The 19,878-nt window shown below is 39.1% G+C and overlaps 1 protein-coding gene across 2 annotated transcripts in view; it reads left to right on the top strand.

Moving 5' to 3' along the window:
* Positions 1–16,855, top strand: part of VPS41 (VPS41 subunit of HOPS complex) — a 175,242-nt gene extending 158,387 nt beyond the window's left edge. For both annotated transcript variants that reach the window (XM_072153283.1, XM_072153282.1), the window contains 7 exons: positions 4,731–4,785; positions 5,539–5,679; positions 9,011–9,147; positions 11,752–11,851; positions 12,616–12,660; positions 15,060–15,139; positions 16,548–16,855. In XM_072153283.1, coding sequence (XP_072009384.1) covers positions 4,731–4,785; positions 5,539–5,679; positions 9,011–9,147; positions 11,752–11,851; positions 12,616–12,660; positions 15,060–15,139; positions 16,548–16,628 — 639 coding nt within the window. In that variant the 3' untranslated portion in view covers positions 16,629–16,855. The remainder of the gene's footprint in view (positions 1–4,730; positions 4,786–5,538; positions 5,680–9,010; positions 9,148–11,751; positions 11,852–12,615; positions 12,661–15,059; positions 15,140–16,547) is intronic.
* The last annotated feature ends 3,023 nt before the right edge of the window (positions 16,856–19,878 follow it).

The raw sequence follows: 19,878 nt of genomic DNA on the forward strand, positions 1-19,878 counted from the left end.
TGGCTTGATGCATCGCATGATTGGGTTGTTAATATTCAAGGTTTTACACTTTTTCGGAAAGACAGGGCAAATAGGAGGGGAGGTGGTGTATGTCTGTATGTCAGAAGAGACTTAAAAGCGATTGTGAATGAGCCAGTGGTCTCAGAAGAGTGTGAGGAGGCTGAAACTTTGTGGGTTGAAATTCAAAGCCAAGAGAGCTTTGAGAAAATTATTTTTGGTGTAATTTATAGACCCCCTAACATCTCTGAGGAAATAGAGGGGCACCTATATAAACAGATGGAGCGGGCTGCACAGGAGGGGACCGTAGTGATAATGGGAGACTTTAACTTTCCAAATATAAATTGGGGTCAGGGCTCGTCTTCATCTATGAAGGGGAGACATTTTATCAACTTTTTGCAGGATAATTTTATGTTGCAGCTTGTAGAAGATCCCACAAGAGGTGACGCATTGTTGGACCTTGTGATTTCTAACAATGAGGAGATTGTCCAAAATGTCAGTATCAGGGAACCCCTTGGGAACAGCGATCATAATATAATTATTTTCCTCTTAAACTTTAAAAAGCAGAAACAGGTGGGAAAATCGAAAACTTTGAATTTTAAGAGGGCTAATTTCCAAAAATTCAGGGCTGCAATACAGGATATAGACTGGGATCAGATACTGTCACATGGTGATACTAATGTTAAATGGGAGAAATTCAAATCTATCCTGGGTTTTTATACTTCTAAATTTATTCCAATAGGTAACAAGTATAGACGGGCTAGATTACACCCCGCGTGGCTTACAGCTACAGTTAAAAGGGCAATTAATGAGAAAAAGAGGGCATTTAAAAAATATAAATCTGACGGGTCACCTGAGGCTTTCAATACTTACAAAAAACTTACCAAAATCTGTAAAAAAGAAATCAAATCAGCCAAAATACAAAATGAAAGACAGGTAGCTAAAGATAGCAAAACAAATCCCAAGAAATTTTTTAGGTATATCAATGAAAAAAAAAATGGGTCACAACAGGTTGGACCCCTTTATTCTGAAAATGGGGCATCGGTGACTGGAGACCAGGAGAAGGCGGAGATACTTAATAGGTTTTTTAGCTCCGTTTATACAATAGAAGAGAGAACTTCTGACTTGGGTGGTGCCAGTGCGGGTCATGGATCCTGTGATATACTAGGCTGGCTAAATGTAGACATTATCCAATCTAAGCTCAATAAAATCAATGTGTACAAAGCTCCTGGACCGGATGGGTTACACCCCAGAGTTCTTAAAGAACTCAGTTCTGTTATTGCTGTACCGCTGGCTAAAATCTTCAGGGATTCTGTAATGTCTGGTGTGGTGCCAAGTGACTGGCGCAAGGCAAATGTGGTGCCAATATATAAAAAGGGCTCTAGAACTTCGCCTGGCAATTACAGGCCTGTAAGCTTAACTTCCATTGTGGGGAAAGTATTGGAAGGGTTAGTAAAAGACTACATACTGGAGTATGTGACATCAAATAGTATAATAAGTGACAGCCAGCATGGGTTTACTAAGAATAGAAGTTGTCAAACTAACCTTATCTGCTTTTATGAAGAGGTGAGCAGATGCCTGGATGGAGGAGCAGCTGTGGATATTGTGTTCTTGGACTTTGCAAAGGCATTTGACACTGTCCCTCATAGACGCCTGATGGGTAAAATTAGGGCTATTGGTTTGGCAGAAATCATTTGCAATTGGATTGAAAACTGGCTGAAGGATCGTATCCAGAGAGTTGTGGTCAATGATTCCTACTCGGAATGGTCACCAGTTATGAGTGGTGTACCCCAGGGTTCTGTGCTTGGCCCACTACTATTTAATATATTTATTAATGATATAGAGGTAGGAATTAATAGCACTGTGTCTATTTTTGCAGATGACACCAAACTGTGTAGTGTAATACAGTCTATGGAGGATGTTCATAGGCTGCAGGGTGACTTGGACAAACTGAATGTTTGGTCATCCACTTGGCAAATGAGGTTTAATGTGGATAAATGTAAGGTTATGCACCTGGGGGCCAATAATCCAAAGGCAAAATATGTCCTTGGGGGAGTAAATCTGGGAGAGTCCCTTGTTGAGAAGGACCTGGGGGTACTAGTAGATCATAAATTGAATAACAGCATGCAATGTCAATCAGCTGCCTCTAAAGCCAGTAGGATCTTGTCATGTATCAAAAGTGGTATGGACTCTCGTGATAGGGATGTAATATTACCACTATACAAGGCACTGATTCGGCCACACTTGGAATATGCTGTCCAGTTCTGGGCACCGGTCCATAAAAAGGATGCCCTGGAGCTGGAGAGGGTTCAACGTAGAGCCACAAAAATGATAAGGGGTATGGAGGGTCTCAGTTATGAGGAAAGATTAAAACAACTAGATTTATTTAGTCTGGAAAAGAGACGACTACGAGGGGACATGATTAATTTATTTAAATATATGAATGGTCCATACAAAAAATATGGTGGTAAGTTGTTTCAGATTAGATCAAATCAAAAGACGAGGGGGCACTGTCTCCGTTTGGAGAAATCAAGGTTTAATCACCGGAGGCGACAGGGCTTTTTTACTATGAGAACTGTCAATCTGTGGAATAGCCTGCCTCAGGCGCTGGTCACAGCAGGGACAGCAGAGAGCTTCAAGAAGGGTCTAGATGCCTTTTTACACCTAAATAACATTGATGGTTATGTTATATAGAATTGTTTCCCCTAAATCCCTTCCTCATCCAATCCCTTCCCTTCCTTGGTTGAACTTGATGGACAAGTGTCTTTTTTCAACCGTAGAAACTATGAAACTATGTACAGTAAAGCAACTGTTTGCTCTTGAAACTTCACACAGCCTAATGAAAGTCCTTGGCTGCAATGTATAGCTAGCTTTTTCTCTGATTAAGTACCTAGAACAAATTACTAAATTGGCCACTTGGAAAAAAGCCTAAAAGCCTTTTGAAAATTGAAATAGAAATAGTTGTCGCAACCAATCATTGTCATTTCAGCTAAGTATATTAAGCCATTTTCATTCTTCAGCATGCTTAGAACGTACAATAGCAAAGTCAATGTTTCTATGGACTCACCAACCAAACAGAAATGTGATGTGCAAGGCTTTGCTGTATGCCCTGATCAATCGTATTACTACCCCTGCTGTGGTACACTAATACATTGGCTGAATTGTGGTGAATGTAAACCCCCTTCTTCATGCCCTCTTGAAGCATATGAAGGAATACAACTCCCCTCCAGCTTTTAATAACATTTACAATGTATTTAATCAATCTTTTTTCATGCAGAGGTTACAGAACATACAGTAAATTGAGAGCTTACAACATGGGAAAGGCAAACTATGGGCTTGTGTCATATATTGCAAAGTTTCATGTTTTTATGTTTTTCTATTTATATCTATTTATTCCAAAACGAAAGCAAATAATAATTAGTACAATAATGATTGTATCATAAAATGCATTACAACCTGGGTTAGATTTGAACAAAGGGACAATAAGACCCTAAAATACCAATATTATACATATGCTGTTGAAACTGACTGGGTGCAGCCGAGATCAGAGGTATACATGACACCCAAGAAGTCCTCAGGAGTCCTGCTGCCCAAATCATGTGACCCGCTTCCAAGAAAATATAACAGGGTAACTTATACTTATGTACTTCTACTTCCGTACTTAGGTCATAAACAAAGTACTGTCCTCTACACAAGGAAACTGCTTTTCTGACTGATAGTACTTATTCACAACTCCTATGAAGAAGGCAACAGCACTCCAGAAATTCAGTGGGAAAAAAGAATGTGTTCTTATACTCACCAACCATATGCAACATTCTTTTTTCACACTGCTGTCACCTTTTTTTGGATTCATACAATTAAGTCAGTGATCCTGGATCATCAGGCTGTCTGCACCCACTGATAAGTACACTTATTACGTGAGTAGTAGTCTACTCTACTCTCTTCCCAACTACTTATATATCCAATTTCATATATGGGATGCACAAACAATACCATGGACATATACATTGTGGATATAATGACTGCACCCAATACAATAATACAGTATGTATATATACATTTAATGGGTCAGTATTTAGATCTCAATACATTCTAATGTGCATACCCATAATCCAGTACATGTTTTGATTCAGTCAGATTGGTTTTTATATGACTCCTTGGTTGAATGATCCTTTCCCAAACTTCTTACTCTCTGCCAGTATTATTCAGGGGAGCCAGGTAGGAGAAGGGGCGGTGGTTGAGTCTTTGAAGGCCATGCGTATAATCGAGCTACATTGCAGAGGAAGTAATGTACTTGTCTCTACTGCCATCTCACAGGATAATCACTAGGTGATGTCTAGCCATCCCACGAGGGCCCAATGACAGCCACCAGGGCTGTCCTCAGGTTCGAATAGGCTGCATTTCAGTATTACTGATGGTCTATTATACAACTGTATGAAAGTCCTTTAAAACTATTTTAAAAAATGACAATAAATTACTTGGACATCTTGGTCTGAATCAAGCTGGTCTATAATGACCATTACAACCATAGGCTATATTTGGTCATGTAAGGACCATACACTTTATTTTGGCTTTCTATCACATGTAAAAAGTGCTTCCGAATTATGTAGGCTGAGATGTATCAGTTCCTGGAGTACTCACATATACTTTGCTGTTTTATGCTATGAAGTAATTTAGCTTGTATAATACTTGTACAAATTGATTGATTGTCTGTTTTTTCCTACCAATTACAGGCTCTTGAGATTTGTCATCAAAGAAATTTTGTGGAAGAGACTGTATTTCTGTTAAGTAAGTACATCACTTCATTGTGTTTCATACTCTTGTGTTCCTATTTTATATGTTTGTAAGCAATGATATGCATTTCTTTGGATAAAAATGAGATAACTGCATTTCACTACTGCTCAGTCTTCACATTTAGAGCGAACCTTTCTGTTGGCTTTTTGACCTTTGACACTTTGCATGACACAAACACAAGAAGCTATGTCCCAATGCAAATATTTTCCCCAAAGATTTCAGTGTACTGCAGCTTTCTTACAATCTACTTTTGAAATAGTTTTCAGTTGTATAGCTATGTTATACCGTATACACAAATATTTTACATTGCTTTGCATGGAAGAGTCAGAGGTTTCACTCAACAAACTATCTTAAAACATAACAGAAAAAAATTTTGTATATTCATGGTTCTTGACCAGATTTGCCCTAACTTTATTTCCTTATGTTCTGTCAATATCAGATACTCAGAAAACCCAATCCATTCTGTAAAAATTACATTGTAGACTGAGAAATAAATACATTTTTGTGTAACATTTTGGGGGCTTTTTTGTTTTTGTTTTGTTTTTTGACACTGAAACTTCTTTACGTGCTTTTGACAAATACATATGATTGAACCAAGAAGTGAAATAAAGATCACTATAGGAAAGTATTAATAAAAATAATGAAGACACTTGCAATGACAGTAGTCAAGGGTAAAACATAAACATTTTCTCAGTATTGCATTTTTATGATTTGACAGTAAATACATTTTTTCTTTGTGTTCCCCAGGTAGGATGGGTAACAGTCGGAGAGCCTTGCAGATGATCATGGAGGAGCTTAAGGATGTAGACAAAGCCATTGAGTTTGCAAAGGAGCAGGATGATGCAGAGCTGTGGGAGGACCTTATTCTATACTCTATTGACAAACCACGTAAGAGCATAGGGACATTCAAGGGCATTTCTCTTCCCTGGCCATAGTCTGAGTCTGCCAAGATCTGAATACCTAATCTGCAGCATAACCAGCTTTCTTTTAGATACCAGTGTGAAGTACTGCATTGTCATCATTCACAGTGAGAAATACAGGCCGTTCTGTCAGGATAGTTTCTACTTTATTCTATTAAATTCCAAGCATCAGCTTCATGACAGTAATGAGCACAATTGCAATTCACTACTCTTGAAGTATCTGTAAACCATGTTATGTAATGTATTATGTATATTTCTTATGAAATATTGTAAATTTACATGTTGGCATTTTTCTTTACTCCTCACTGCTTCCCACTTTAAAGTGAACCTGTCATCAGAAATTGGCATAATAAGCTATTATCAGTATGTTATCAAGCATCTGAACAGCTTACTAGTCATGCTTCTTTCATGGTCTAGCAGGGTGGCATCGTCCAGATAATCAGCTTTAAAGTGCGATGTAAATTGTTTGCATAAAGTCAGGGAGGCGGAGAGTTCAACACTGAAGTAAAGCTCTCCTCAGCTCCGAAGCCTGATCGAGAACATGCATGGACTTCAGGAGATAGGGTTAGTAATGTATCTGGATGCAGGGCTACCAATTACAGTGAAGGAGTTGTTCTGAGCCGGGGAAAGCTTGACTTCTGTGTTAAATTCTCTGCCTCCTTGACTTTATACAAACGTTACATCACTTACTTCAAAGTTAATTCTCTGGTTGATGTCAGCACGCTGGGTCATGAAAGAAACATTGTCTAGAAGCTGTTAAAGGGGTTTTCCCACAAATTCAAGTTGGCCCCTAACCACAGGATAGTAAAGAAACTTTATCTTTAAGCTGCTTGACAACATATTGGAAGTGGTTTATTAGGCCAATTTCTGACAAACCTATTGCTGTAGGTACCTATATTGCGGTAAATAGCAATTTTACTAATGACCTCCAATAGCCAGCCATCGGCTAGCTTTTGGAGATCACTATACAGGCTTACAAGTCTCTGTGAGACTGTAGGCTGCCATGGCATAGCAACTGATCTCCACCCTCTGATGACGGCACGGGGGTCAACGATCGCCTATTGCACTTAACAGGCTAACTGTTGCCAGCACTGACAGGCAGGTGTCAGCTGCGTTATACAGCTGACACCTGCCGTGTATGGCGAGTGCTCATCCCATGAGCTATCTCCATACACGCCCCGCAGCACCAGGTCGTAACAGTATGTCCTGGTGCGCGTAGGGGTTAAAAAGGTTTTGGTCATGGTCCAAGATAAAACTCATCTGCCATACAGGGGATCCAATACGTACTGGATAAATACATCAGATATGTCAAAACATTGCATATACAACAAGATGCAGTTGTATATCACAAAACAAGGGCTAACAGTCCCTAAGTATCACAGAAAAATTGTATAGGAACAAATTCACTAGATATACTAAGAAACATACCAATATACAAGGTCCAAGAAATAAAGGGAGACCCCACAAAGAACACAGTACTCCATGCCTATTGGTCCTATTGGTTTACATTTCTTTCGAGGTCTCTATCATAGAGGGAAACCAATCTGAGAGACCACTGGAACAATGGGACATATAATGGGGTTTCAGCCACAGTCTTTCTATGCCTCAAAGCATTATTTTACAAAATGATTCTCATGTAGTGACTTTCCTGCTGCTGTGGTTCAGCCCACAGTTCTGGGCAATGAGGCTTTGCTAAAGTAAATTTCTTCTCGTAGACGGGGGCAAGCTGTTACGGCAGTCAGTATTGGTAATTCTTCTTTTCCACAATACAGTTAAAATCTCTTGGACTATTTATGCAAGTGTGTAGGAGTTGTCTGTGTAATATATGTCGGAGAGATTCATGCTGTTAGTCCTTTCTTGTTATTTAGCCAAAGTACTGTGTGGCTGAAATTATATTATTGCTTTAATAATTCAAGGAAGCGATAAACCTCGGAGGCAGCTATGACTATTGTCTACCCAAATATGTTTACCAGAACACAGTCATATTAGTAAATCTGCTTACATTACGTAGTCACTATAAAACAGTTGCCAGGACAGGACGATACGGAGCTATTATCATTACAATGGATTTGGTAAATGTGTATTTAGTAGCATTTTGTATATCAGTGACTAGAATGGACAGCAGCCACTTTAGGTTATTGTAATTTTTTACAATGTTAAAGAATTGTAGCCCTGCATAAATAGAAATCCTAAAAGATAAAAGTCCAAGGTTTCTTTATAGTTATACTATCAAGGTTTCTACATACTGTATATACTCGAGTATAAGCCAAGTTTTTCAGCACAAAAATGTGCTGAAAAACTCGAACTCCGCTTATACTGGAGTCAAGAAAAAAAATAGTTAAAACTACTTTTTCGGCTCCACCCGCACATTCTCTGTTCTTTGGTCAGGCAGCGGCACACACTCCAATGTCAGGCGGAAAGGTGAGTTTTGACTTTATTTGTTTTAGGCAGGGGGCTGGTCGACTCCAGGGGCAGGGGGCTGGCCGACTCCAGGGGCTAGGGGAAAGGGACTGAGTAGCTATATACTGGCTGTGACCAATGCATTTCCCATCCTCTAGTCCAGTGATGGCGAACCTTTTTGAGACAGAGTGCCAACACTACAACCAAAACCCACGCATTTATCACAAAGTGCCAATATAAGCAGTAATTTATTTATTTGTTGAACTCTTCTCCTAACATGCCAGCCTCCTAAGGACACTGATAAAATTGAAAGCAGAAGGGCAAATCCGGACTATCACTTCAGTCCCAGGCTGCTTCTTGGCGATTAAAGGGTTAAAATAGCACTGAGATTAGTAAATCTTGACTTGTGTGGAACTGCAGTTAGATTCTTTGAGTCCTGTCTGGTGAACTCTGTGCTGAACTTAAGTGCCCACAGAGAGCACTCTGAGTGCCACCTCTGGCACCCGTGCCATAGGTTTGCCACCATTGCTCTAGTCAATAGGTTTTCCCAGTTTTTTGTGTCAAATTTAGGGGCCTTGGCTTATATTCAGGTCAGCTTATACTTGAGTATATTGTTGTACCAATAACAAGCTAATAACATTACATATTGAGCTTATTACATGTATATGTAATTGATTATATTTCTATATACATACACATTTAGTGTATTCATTCAATTAACTGCGAATACCCAGGTGATGACATCTAAAAGAAGTTCACCTAAAAACTATGCTATATTTCTTTCCTCACCAAACAACCGTTACAACTGTGTTTTTAAAAAGTCTGGATATTTCAGTGATACCGTAAGTATTCATCACAAAACATGGAAGCAATAAAGGTTTTTTTTTTCCGTAAAACAGCATTTATAACTGGATTGCTGAATAACATTGGGACCCATGTTGATCCAATTCTTCTGATTCACCGGATTAAAGAGGGAATGGAGATTCCTAATTTACGGGACTCGCTTGTTAAAATCCTGCAAGACTACAACCTCCAGGTGAGTTCTAAGACTGTATGTGGAGCTTTGTGTGTTTGACCGTAGCAAACATTCACCAGTGTGGAAGTTTATGTTCTCCTTTGAACAATAATAATGGTTTCCCCCGTTGATATTTAGCAGCTTTACTTTTATTTTTTTAAAGTCTCCACAAGCAATACAGTTATTATATTTCAGATACCATACAGGAATCGAGCAGATAATAACAAAGTAGAATTGCTATTGTCTTAGTCAAGAAAAAAAATAAATGACCACCGTCTCATGTGACAGATGAGCACAGTAGGGGGAGATTTATTTCGACCCAGCTCATGATGTAGATTCTGCCCCTCTTGCCATATATCTAGAGGCTCTGGTCCACCAATTTATCCGCTGGGTGGCAGTTGTGCTATAACATGTGCATATTCAGGGCACAGGCTGTGGCTAGGTACAAGGAGCAGGTACGCCCTGCGCTGCCCACTCTGCAGCTAGGGATAGCCTCCTTCACCCCCACTTAGCGTGGAGGGGATGTAATGTAATTGCGACTATTGAAAGACTTGTACATAAGAAAACTGGTTTACAAGTTATGATAAATCCCCACATTAAGGTGGATCTTTGGGAGCATCTATTTCTGGGGGTTGTGGCTTAGCGTTCCATGTGTGTGGTGGTCTCCTGGCTCCTCCACCATTTAGAGGATGAATATCAGTATTTGGAGATCATCTTTAGGCTAGAGACATACTTGAGGATTTAGGGTTATTTTGTGTAGACTTTTGAGCCAAAGCTAGCAGTCTATTCCCATTTCTATTAAATAAAGATTTGGTTTTAAAAAAGTGCAACAAAATTTGTATGAAAAAATAGACAAAACAACAAAATCACTATGTGTCTTCAACCTTAAAGGGAATGTGGCTCTGTTCACTAATTAAATAGTGTCAGGTGGAGCATGTATCCTGCCATTGAAAACTATGGGAGCATCAGAAATTGTTGAGTAAAGCGCTCAGCTATCTCGGACACCCTCATAGACAGTAAATTGTAGATAAGAATGCTGTGTTCATCAATTTCCGCGGCTCCCATAGTACATTCCAGAAAGGTGTACCCTTATTTTGGAATCTCACAATATGTGTGCAAATCTATAGATTATATTGTCAGATGACTTGATACTTGAGCAAATACTTTTATTGGCCAAAAGAAAATTGAAAGCCTAATGTTAATGTATTATGAAGTAGATGCCATTAGGTTTGCTCTGAGGATACGGTTTTCAGCTCCATATTACTATGTGATTTCCTCCCCAGTGGTTTTGTTTTGATAATTCATCTTTAATTAAAACAGCGACACAGGGTTATTCATCAGAGGTGACGGCGCTGATTGGCGCGTCTGCATGTTAATGAACATCCTCTGAAGTCTTTTATTTTATTGCTCTTTTATACAGATGTAGTTTATGGATTTTCTTATGGGTTATGTAAATTTGTGTTCTTTGTCATTCATTCTGTACAGATAAATTACTAGTTAAGCTTTTGATAAAGTATTGAGGTTGTAATAGATCACAATAGTGTCTTCCTTATGATTTATTTTAACATCTGAATTTGCTATGTATACAACAAAATAGCCAGGGCATGTCTCCAATATCTTGCTACTATACCAATTGTACATTTTATGGAATACATTTACAAAAGTTTCTATTTTTTTCTGTTGCAACCATATTAAAATCTTTAAATTCTGACGTTACTTCAAATACACTTGACATTCAAAGTGAAGCCAACACCGCCCTAAACATTACAATCTGCAGCAATCTGTAGATAAATTCACTGTGATTTCAAAAAGGGGTTAATCTGTATGCTAATAAGGCACTTAGGTCGCACTGAGCACCCGGAGAACTAGTAGTCCTTCCTGGGAACTGGCAGAATGAACAGAAATGATAGAAGTATGTTTAAAATCACAGTGCATGTCTCTACAACATGCCTCCAGCATATTATAACGTTTAGTGGAGGTGGTAGATTCCCTGTACTCCCACAATACACTTGCATTGCATTTGGATATGGTGCCCGATCTATCAAAAGATTTTAAAAAATTATCCCATGCAGTTAACGTTGTAAAAATTGTCAGAATGTCTGAATCCCTGTTTTTCACTACTCACAAAAATTTGAATATAAAATAATTAAAAAGCCATACAGGTCCCAAAATGGTACCAATGAAACTCAGCTAGTCCCACCAAAGTATGACACCTTACACAGCTTCTTATCCCAATGCCAGGAAAGTTCTGGCTGTCAGAAATTCAGTAAATATTATTATGCTCAAGTACACTGCTCCCAGGGATCCTTACCCTCTACATTCAGATGTCTTTGTAGATTGAGTTCAATGACTCAGGAGGCATATTACAGCCATCTATGACATGTGTGTATCTCACAACCCTATACCCATGGAAACTGATTCAGAGAAGGGTCATTAATACTCCCTGTGACAACAAGGAAGACCTTCTTCTGTTCCATTCCTACCTGTGTTTCTAGGCAGTAGGGGAAAATAAAAGGTGGAAAATAATCAGTGAGTGGGTCGGGGATATTTCACTAAATGAATTTATTCATAGGATACGATAGGGATGGAGTGAATCCCTGGGATTTATTACATTTTATGTTTCAGATTCTGCTTAGAGAAGGTTGTAAGAAGATCTTGGTATCAGACTCTATGGCATTGTTGAAGAAAATGCACAGAACACAGTCACGGGCTCTGCTGGTTGACGGTATGTTTGCAGTGACGTTGTATTATTTTAGAAGATTCCCTCTTTGCTCTTTACTCTTCTCGTCTAATGTTGGAGACCAGTAAATATGTTACATGAAGCTCTGCTGCCACATGAGTTATCACTGAAATCTTGTTAGCATTACAAACAATTAGGGGAAATGTGTACCTGTCCACCAAGCCTCTGTCTGTGTTTAAAGACTTTATCCCTTTGTTGAAAAAGTTAATTTATACTATACAGTAAAAAGTATGAAAATAAACTATAAAGCCAGTTATTATTTAGACTCTATGGGAGTGATTCATTTTCTTTTCAATGTGTGGCATTCTTTTTGTGAAGTTTTGGTGCAATTGCTGCTTTGCAACTTTCCACCAATTAAACATTGCTTTCACCAAATTCATTAAACTTGCATTGCCAATAGAAGTGAATTCATGCATTGTGACTTTCCTTTAAAGCGCATGTTTTGGGGCCAATTGACTCCAGACCCCTCCTTGGTTTACATGCTGCAACTTTTCATGATTTTCTGCAACTTTTTATGCGACTGTTGCAAAAAATACCCATAGCATAAGACACTACCAACAGATTTATCAAGGGCCAAAGCCACTTTAATGAATCTGAGGGAAGCGAAGCTCCAAAGACACAGAACTGTCACAAGGAGCTTGCCTGAAGCTATATTACCCCCTATATGTACTTGCTTTCCAGCCCAGCAAATATACTTCCTTGGCATGGTAAATAAATCTATTTTTGACATGCATTCTTTTATTTTGCAGAGGACAATGTTTGTGAAGTTTGCTTGTCCCCGATACTTCCAACAGGTACTATCCAATATCTTTATATTGTAATTTAAATCTGTAATTCGACTCTGCAATGGGACTCTAATATTTCAGTGGGATCTTGTACGTCTCTATCTCTAACAGAAGCTGCTTGTAACATAAGCTATCAAGCCTCAATCCTTGCATATCAAGACTCAAATCATCAAATGCCAAGGCCATTACATTGACATAAGCTCTTTTAAAACATGGAGTGGAGGTGTACAGGCGGTCCCCTACTTAAGGACACCCGACTTACAGACAACCCATAGTTACAGACAGACCCCTCTGCCCACTGTGACCTCTGGTGAAGCTCTCTGAATGCTTTACTATAGTCCCAGACTGCAATGATCAGCTGTAAGGTGTCTGTAATGAAGCTTTATTGATAATCCTTGGCCCCATTACAGCAAAAAATTTTGAAACTCCAATTGTCACTGAGGCAAAAAAAAAAATTGTCGAGAATTTCAATTATAAAATATACAATTTCGACTTACATACAAATTCAACTTAAGAACAAACCTCCAGACCCTATCTTGTACGTAACCCGGGGACTGCCTGTAGTGGTAATGGGGAAAAAAACACAAATATACAGTGACAGCCGAAGGGATCTACAAAATGGCGCTATACTAGATTGACAAATAATTCCAAAAAATTTTAAAACTGAGGATGGGGTGAAATTCTACTCTTTATTAGCCATCATTTATGTAGTGTGGTGAGAAAGTAAGTATACATTTATACCCTGATTAAGAGATTGGGATGGTTCAGTAGACTGATGTGGTCATTATAATTCACCCTATGACAGTGTATTATCATTATGGCTAAATGACAGGCAGGAGTTTCATCACATAACTTAAAGACCTGTCACCATAATTTTACCCCTCACACCAGTAATGCCTGCTGGTAAAGGGTTAAAAGTCCTCCCCATATCACCTAATATTGTCTGCCACTGATGGACTGTACCTTAATAACAGCTGTTTTGTCTACTCATTTGCATATCAGAAAGAGTCAATTGCTGAATAGAAGAGTCAGAGTTTTTTCCAGGCTGCCAGTAAACCACCCTTCTTTTTTTGATTGCTCAGTGTCTCTTCATATCTCAGCCTGAGCAAACAGGAAGTCCTCTCCCTGTCTACTTCCTGTTCTTACCAGAATGCTGTGAATTTAACAGTGAGCACTGTGTGGGGAAATTGTAGATCTCACCATTTCAGACACCGGTTTTACAATGGGCGGCACTGGAGCCAGCATAGACAAAGGCAGAAAAAGATTGGTAAACCATTTTACAGGTGGGAAGAGGCAGATTTAAGCTGAAACACCTGCACTGCACTTTTCAACAATGGCACAGCGGGGGATTGTGTAAGGTTTATTGTGCCTGTTCTTGATGACAGGTTCCCTTTAGCACTCATAATCACAGTTTTTTTTGTAAAACAGCAGATATCAGCTTTGTATGGAGGGGGCCCCAGCCCAGAGCTCTCTCCATACAGGTTTTAAGATTGTGTTAATAGATTAAAGTTAAAATGTATACAGTAATATGTTCCATTCTACAAATGTTTTTGCGGAGTTCAGTGAAAGATTATAAACTTATTTTTTTAATGAACATTTGTCAATCAGCCTGCTGAGTAGGTTTGTGGGTGTTATTGAGAGAGGATGATGCTGTTGGTAGAGAATGACATCAGAGACGCAATTTTCCTTAATACATTAAAGATCTACCTATTAAGGTACCTATTACGGTAGACCTGATGGTAGGCTCCCAGAGACCTTATAAACCCTAACCTATGTTTTGCTAATACTAGAATCCTTTCTACACTTGGCTACTCTTTGTCTCACTAATATGCAAGGTTACTGGGGCGTGCAGTAGCCTCTCCGGGTAGTGGGAGCAAAGTCTACTCTACGCCCCAGTAGCCTCTGCTGCCCCTTCTACTTGCACATCCTCGGCGTCCCACTACAGGCAGATTGTTAAACCTACACAATATATATATATATATATGTCAGAGATATGTGCTGGACATCCTACAACCTCTGGTGTTACTTGTTATTGTAGAGTTTCAACTTTCATTTTTCATAGTGTATATATATTCCAAATATAGAGTGACACAACCAAAAAACTAGTTCAGTTTGGTCTGTAACTTTTAAACAACTTTAGCTTAAATCAGTAATGGAGAAAAGATATGATCCAAAAACTAAAATGTAGACTATTATGTACTTAATGTTACCCTTCATGATCACACATTATACCAGTGATCTGTCCAAAGGTTTTTTAAAGGTAAGTTACGCTCTTATTTGGATGAAATGTTCTTTAAAGCGTTGAACTGTTCGGCCTTGTTTTAATTTAGATTTCTTTTTTGCCTAATTAAAGCAATGAAACGTTATGGCGCAGAGCTGTAGCCTGCAATGATTTTGTTGTTTTGCAGATTCGTTGAAGCCACTTGGCGTGGTGGTATTCCACTGCAGGCACATGTTCCACAGAGAGTGCCTGCCTGTTGGCAACACAGTAAGAAATCTTCATTATCTGCTACAAATATCAGGAAGAAATTGGTATAGGCCTAGGGAGAGTCACGTACTGCTGCAGATTACATTTTAAAGGAAAATTGAATGGCTGCACAATTTCCATGAAGCCTTTGTTTCTGAACAACTAGTCTAGGCGTAATAGATGCAATGGCTGATGTGTAATTGTGAGTTGCTTAAACAAAATGATCACAGTAATTAAACCTGGACTTATGTTCTCAGTAAACTGGGGTTTCTTTAGTTAACTTTGTAAGTACAGAAATTATACATTGACAATGTAGGTTTTTTCTTTTAATTTGACACTGTATTATTTCAGAATATTATTTTTCTTAGTATAGAATATTTAGTTCTCTCCTGCACTGATTGGACCTCAAATGTGATAGTGGTATAGTGGATAGTGGTATACAGTATCATGGATTAATAGATCTGTGTAAATCTGAGAAACTCATGATGCAGTCTGGAGGTTTTCACCCCTCCCAGTTTAATATACACTCACAGATTAGCTGAGCCATGTGAATGGGGTGAACCATAGATATGGCTGGTTTTACCCTTGCAATGAGCTGCTGTCGCCAGTACTGTTTACCTATTAAAGCAAAGTGTAATGAAGTGCATGAAGCCCTCATGGTAAGTTCTACAATCCTACCTTGCTTTAGAGCAACAAAGTGTCCCAAATAATAATTGAGGGAGGCATTACAATGCCAGATGATCACCCCTAACAGTGGTTTGAGGGACCCTGGCAGGTCAGAGATATGTGCTAGACATCCTACAACCTCTGGTGTTACTTGTTATTGTAGGGTTTCAACTCTCATATCACACATAAGGTCAGTTACTATACTAAGAGATGGCATAGATTAGACTTGGCCACACATTGTTTGTACTGCGTTTTAAACAAAACATGGGGTGCTGGTTACAGGTCGCATGCATTTCAACTGAAACACACATTCGATCGGGTTGAGGCCCGCCTCTGGGTGTTTGCATTGCGTTTGTAAACCCAATACAAAGGACACATGTGGCCGCACTCTAATAATAAATGGAACACCAGGACACTAGTGTAGAACCCTTAGGGTACATTCACACATTGCAGTTAAAACTGCTTTGCATGAAGTTATGATGTCGTTTTTTTTTGCATTTTTGTAAATTTAATAGGTAAAAGACATGATCTGAATAACTGAATTTCATTTTGATGGTGAAACCTCTTCAATAAATGTGATTCACCTGTTCTGTTCAAGATTTCTAAAATAAGAAACTGCACCTGAACTTCAAAACTGATTAAATTACAGTTTTAACCACAAGGTGTGAATAAATGTTCTAGTTGCCATTGTCCATGTCTATAGATTAGGATAGGATGAAGAGTAATAACAGCAAACATTGACTGATTGTGTCTTCTTTTTTAGATGTCCCCTGCTTATTTCTGTAACATCTGCAGTGCCAAACACCGTGGTCCTGGGAGTGCAATCATGGACATGAAAAAATAGCCTATAATAAATGTAGATATTCCCTTGTTTGTCATCACTGGTGACTCTCTCTGATATATTTGTATACAGTATTATTCTGCTTCTCTACAAATTAATTTCTGTGGACCAGGAGGAATAAAGCCTCTTGCAGTACATTAGTTATTCTTCTGGAAGAAGCCGCTGAACATGTAGAGCATATGGTTGTATAACATTTCTGTTGCAAATTTAAATAAAATTTCCATGCTTGATTATGTTTTCATTTACCTTTATTTTAATTAGTATGGCATTAAGTAAATATTGCTAACACATTGACTGAATCCCAGTAGAGATAAGCGGCCGTAGTTGCATTTTGGGATTCTGCCATGCGGCCAAGACATGTTACCAGATTGGAGACCGAACAGCCAACCTGGCTAATGGGCGCCTCTTGCTACTAGCCATGGCTATGATTGGTCAGGTGCACACTGGGTCTGCTCATATCTATATCCCAGTTGTCTACATTATTTATGCAAAGAAAATGCTCTTTACTTCTTAACTCCCAATGGAAACTGTGTGAAGCTATCTGAGTGGAGCAAACCACGGCACGGCAGGGTGATACCACAGGACACTGGGAGGAAGGAGAAGGTAAGAATTTGCACCCTCAGAGAACCACCTAAATATTATTCTACACCTGCACCTGCTGAGACCAGACCACATAGTCCAGAGCTTCTCAAATTTAGAAGCAGATTTCCTCTTTCTGAACATAGCCCTTTAATTAAGCAGCTTCATTTCGACTTTCTGAAGAAACTCTCTTTTTGTGGGAAAGGTTGGTTGAATAGAACAGCAAAAAAAGGCAGCACTCCGAGATTTGTGGAAATCAGAAAAACATACTCATTTATTCACACATGTGTCAAGGCCTTGACACATGTGTGAATAAATGAGTATGTTTTTCTGATTTCCACAAATCTCGGAGTGCTGCCTTTTTTTGCTGTTCTATGGTTTGATGGACCTTGGTTCAGGTCCTGGGAATTGCACCCGAGTTCATAACTTTTCCCGAGTGCTGCCTCACCTCTTTGTATCTTTATATATATATATATATATATATCTCTCCTCCGTGTATCCTAATACACACGTCATAGCGTTCCAAGGTAGCATTACTGAATAAGCCTTATCAAAAAGATCTAGAGTGCTCGACCAAAAGGCGTGAAGACCATGACAAGACCACAGCATGTGTGCCATGTCTGCTGGTTTCCCACCATATTTGTAACAAGCAGCCTCCAACCGTATCCCTACATCAAACAAGAGTTTAGGTGTTCTATAAACTCTGTGAACAATATACAATTGAGATAACCTACTTGCCTCCCCAAGGGGAACTATAGCTTCTAAAACAGATTTCCACTGGTCATCGCTCATGGGACCAGTGTCCTTTTCGTAGTTTGTTTGAGGTGAAACCCATACAGTATGTTGTATGAAAGTGATCAGACCCTCTAGGGTTCAAATACCCTAGGAGACCTAGAAATATAGTGAAATACAATTTAAAAATAGAAAAAAAAACCATAAAAGTTAAAAACAGACATTATCTTGCATAAAAATAACTAAATTACTATGTTAGGTATTGAGTATCAAAATATAAAAAGGATTATTCCCTGCGGTGAACCCGATAACGGAAAATATAGTGCCCAAATTTCACAACACATATAAATTTGAATATAAAAGAAATATCAAAGAAATGAAAATCCTGCATCCTGCAAAAAAATGACACCTTACACAGGTTTTTACACCTAAGTATGAAAGAGTTATAGGCATCAGAATAGGGCGAAAATATATATATATAATTTTGTACAAAAATGTTTAGGTTTTTAACATCTATTTAATTTTTTTCTATTTAAATTACTTTCTTCCTTTAAAGGCAAATTGTTATCAGGAAGGTCTCTTTTACATGATGGCAGGTTCCAAAAGTCTTGTCTATACTGATTTTAAAAATGCCTTTTTCTACATTCTGAATACTGCCACGGCTTTATAAAACTTTATCTCACATTAGATGGCTTTTTTTTCCTCCAAATGTGTACAAAATGCTACAAAGCAGCACCTGCCACTTAAAGAGAACCTGTCGGGGCGATTCGGGGCACTTAGCCACCCACAGTGGTGGAGTGCCCTTAATTGCTCTGTATAAGGGTCCTACAAGGGCGCAATAAAAAAAAAATTTAGCTTCCCTCCCGAGCTCCATGCACAGGTGTTCTGCTGCTGGAGTAGTACACCCCAGCTCCACAGTGCATACGCCATAGGTACGGCGCTTGCGCTATAACGTTGGTTAATAATTTAGGCTTCAAACAGCATTGCACAAAGAGGCATGTAACAGACATGGCTTCAGATGCGAGTCCGATGTGCCTCATCGGACTCGCATCTAGGCAAGTATATACACTCACTGGCCACTTTATTAGGTACACCATGCTAGCAACGGGTTGGACCCCCTTTTGCCTTCAGAACTGCCTCAATTCTTCGTGGCATAGATTCAACAAGGTGCTGGAAGCATTCCTCAGAGATTTTGGTCCATATTGACATGATGGCATCACACAGTTGCCGCAGATTTGTCAGCTGCACATCCAATCTTCTACTGTCCAATTTCAATGAGCTTGTGCAAATTGTAGCCTCAGTTTCCTGTTCTTAGCTGAAAGGAGTGGCACCCGGTGTGGTCTTCTGCTGCTGTAGCCAATCTGCCTCAAAGTTCGACGTACTGTGCGTTCAGAGATGCTCTTCTGCCTACCTTGGTTGTAACGGGTGGCGATTTGAGTCACTGTTGCCTTTCTATCAGCTCGAACCAGTCTGCCCATTCTCCTCTGACCTCTGGCATCAACAAGGCATTTCCGCCCACAGAACTGCCGCTCACTGGATGTTTTTTCTTTTTCGGACCATTCTCTGTAAACCCTAGAGATGGTTGTGCGTGAAAATCCCAGTAGATCAGCAGTTTCTGAAATACTCAGACCAGCCCTTCTGGCACCAACAACCATGCCACGTTCAAAGGCACTCAAATCACCTTTCTTCCCCATACTGATGCTCGGTTTGAACTGCAGAAGACTGTCTTGACCATGTCTACATGCCTAAATGCACTGAGTTGCCGCCATGTGATTGGCTGATTAGAAATTAAGTGTTAACGAGCAGTTGGACAGGTGTACCTAATAAAGTGGCCGGTGAGTGTATGTGTATATATATATATATATATATATATATATATATATTATATATTATTATTTTTTTTTTTTTTAAATGGAGGGGACTTAGAGACTTGATGCAGGCT

Source organism: Engystomops pustulosus, chromosome 5 (genome assembly GCF_040894005.1).
Source record: "Engystomops pustulosus chromosome 5, aEngPut4.maternal, whole genome shotgun sequence".
Lineage (NCBI taxonomy): Eukaryota > Metazoa > Chordata > Amphibia > Anura > Leptodactylidae > Engystomops > Engystomops pustulosus.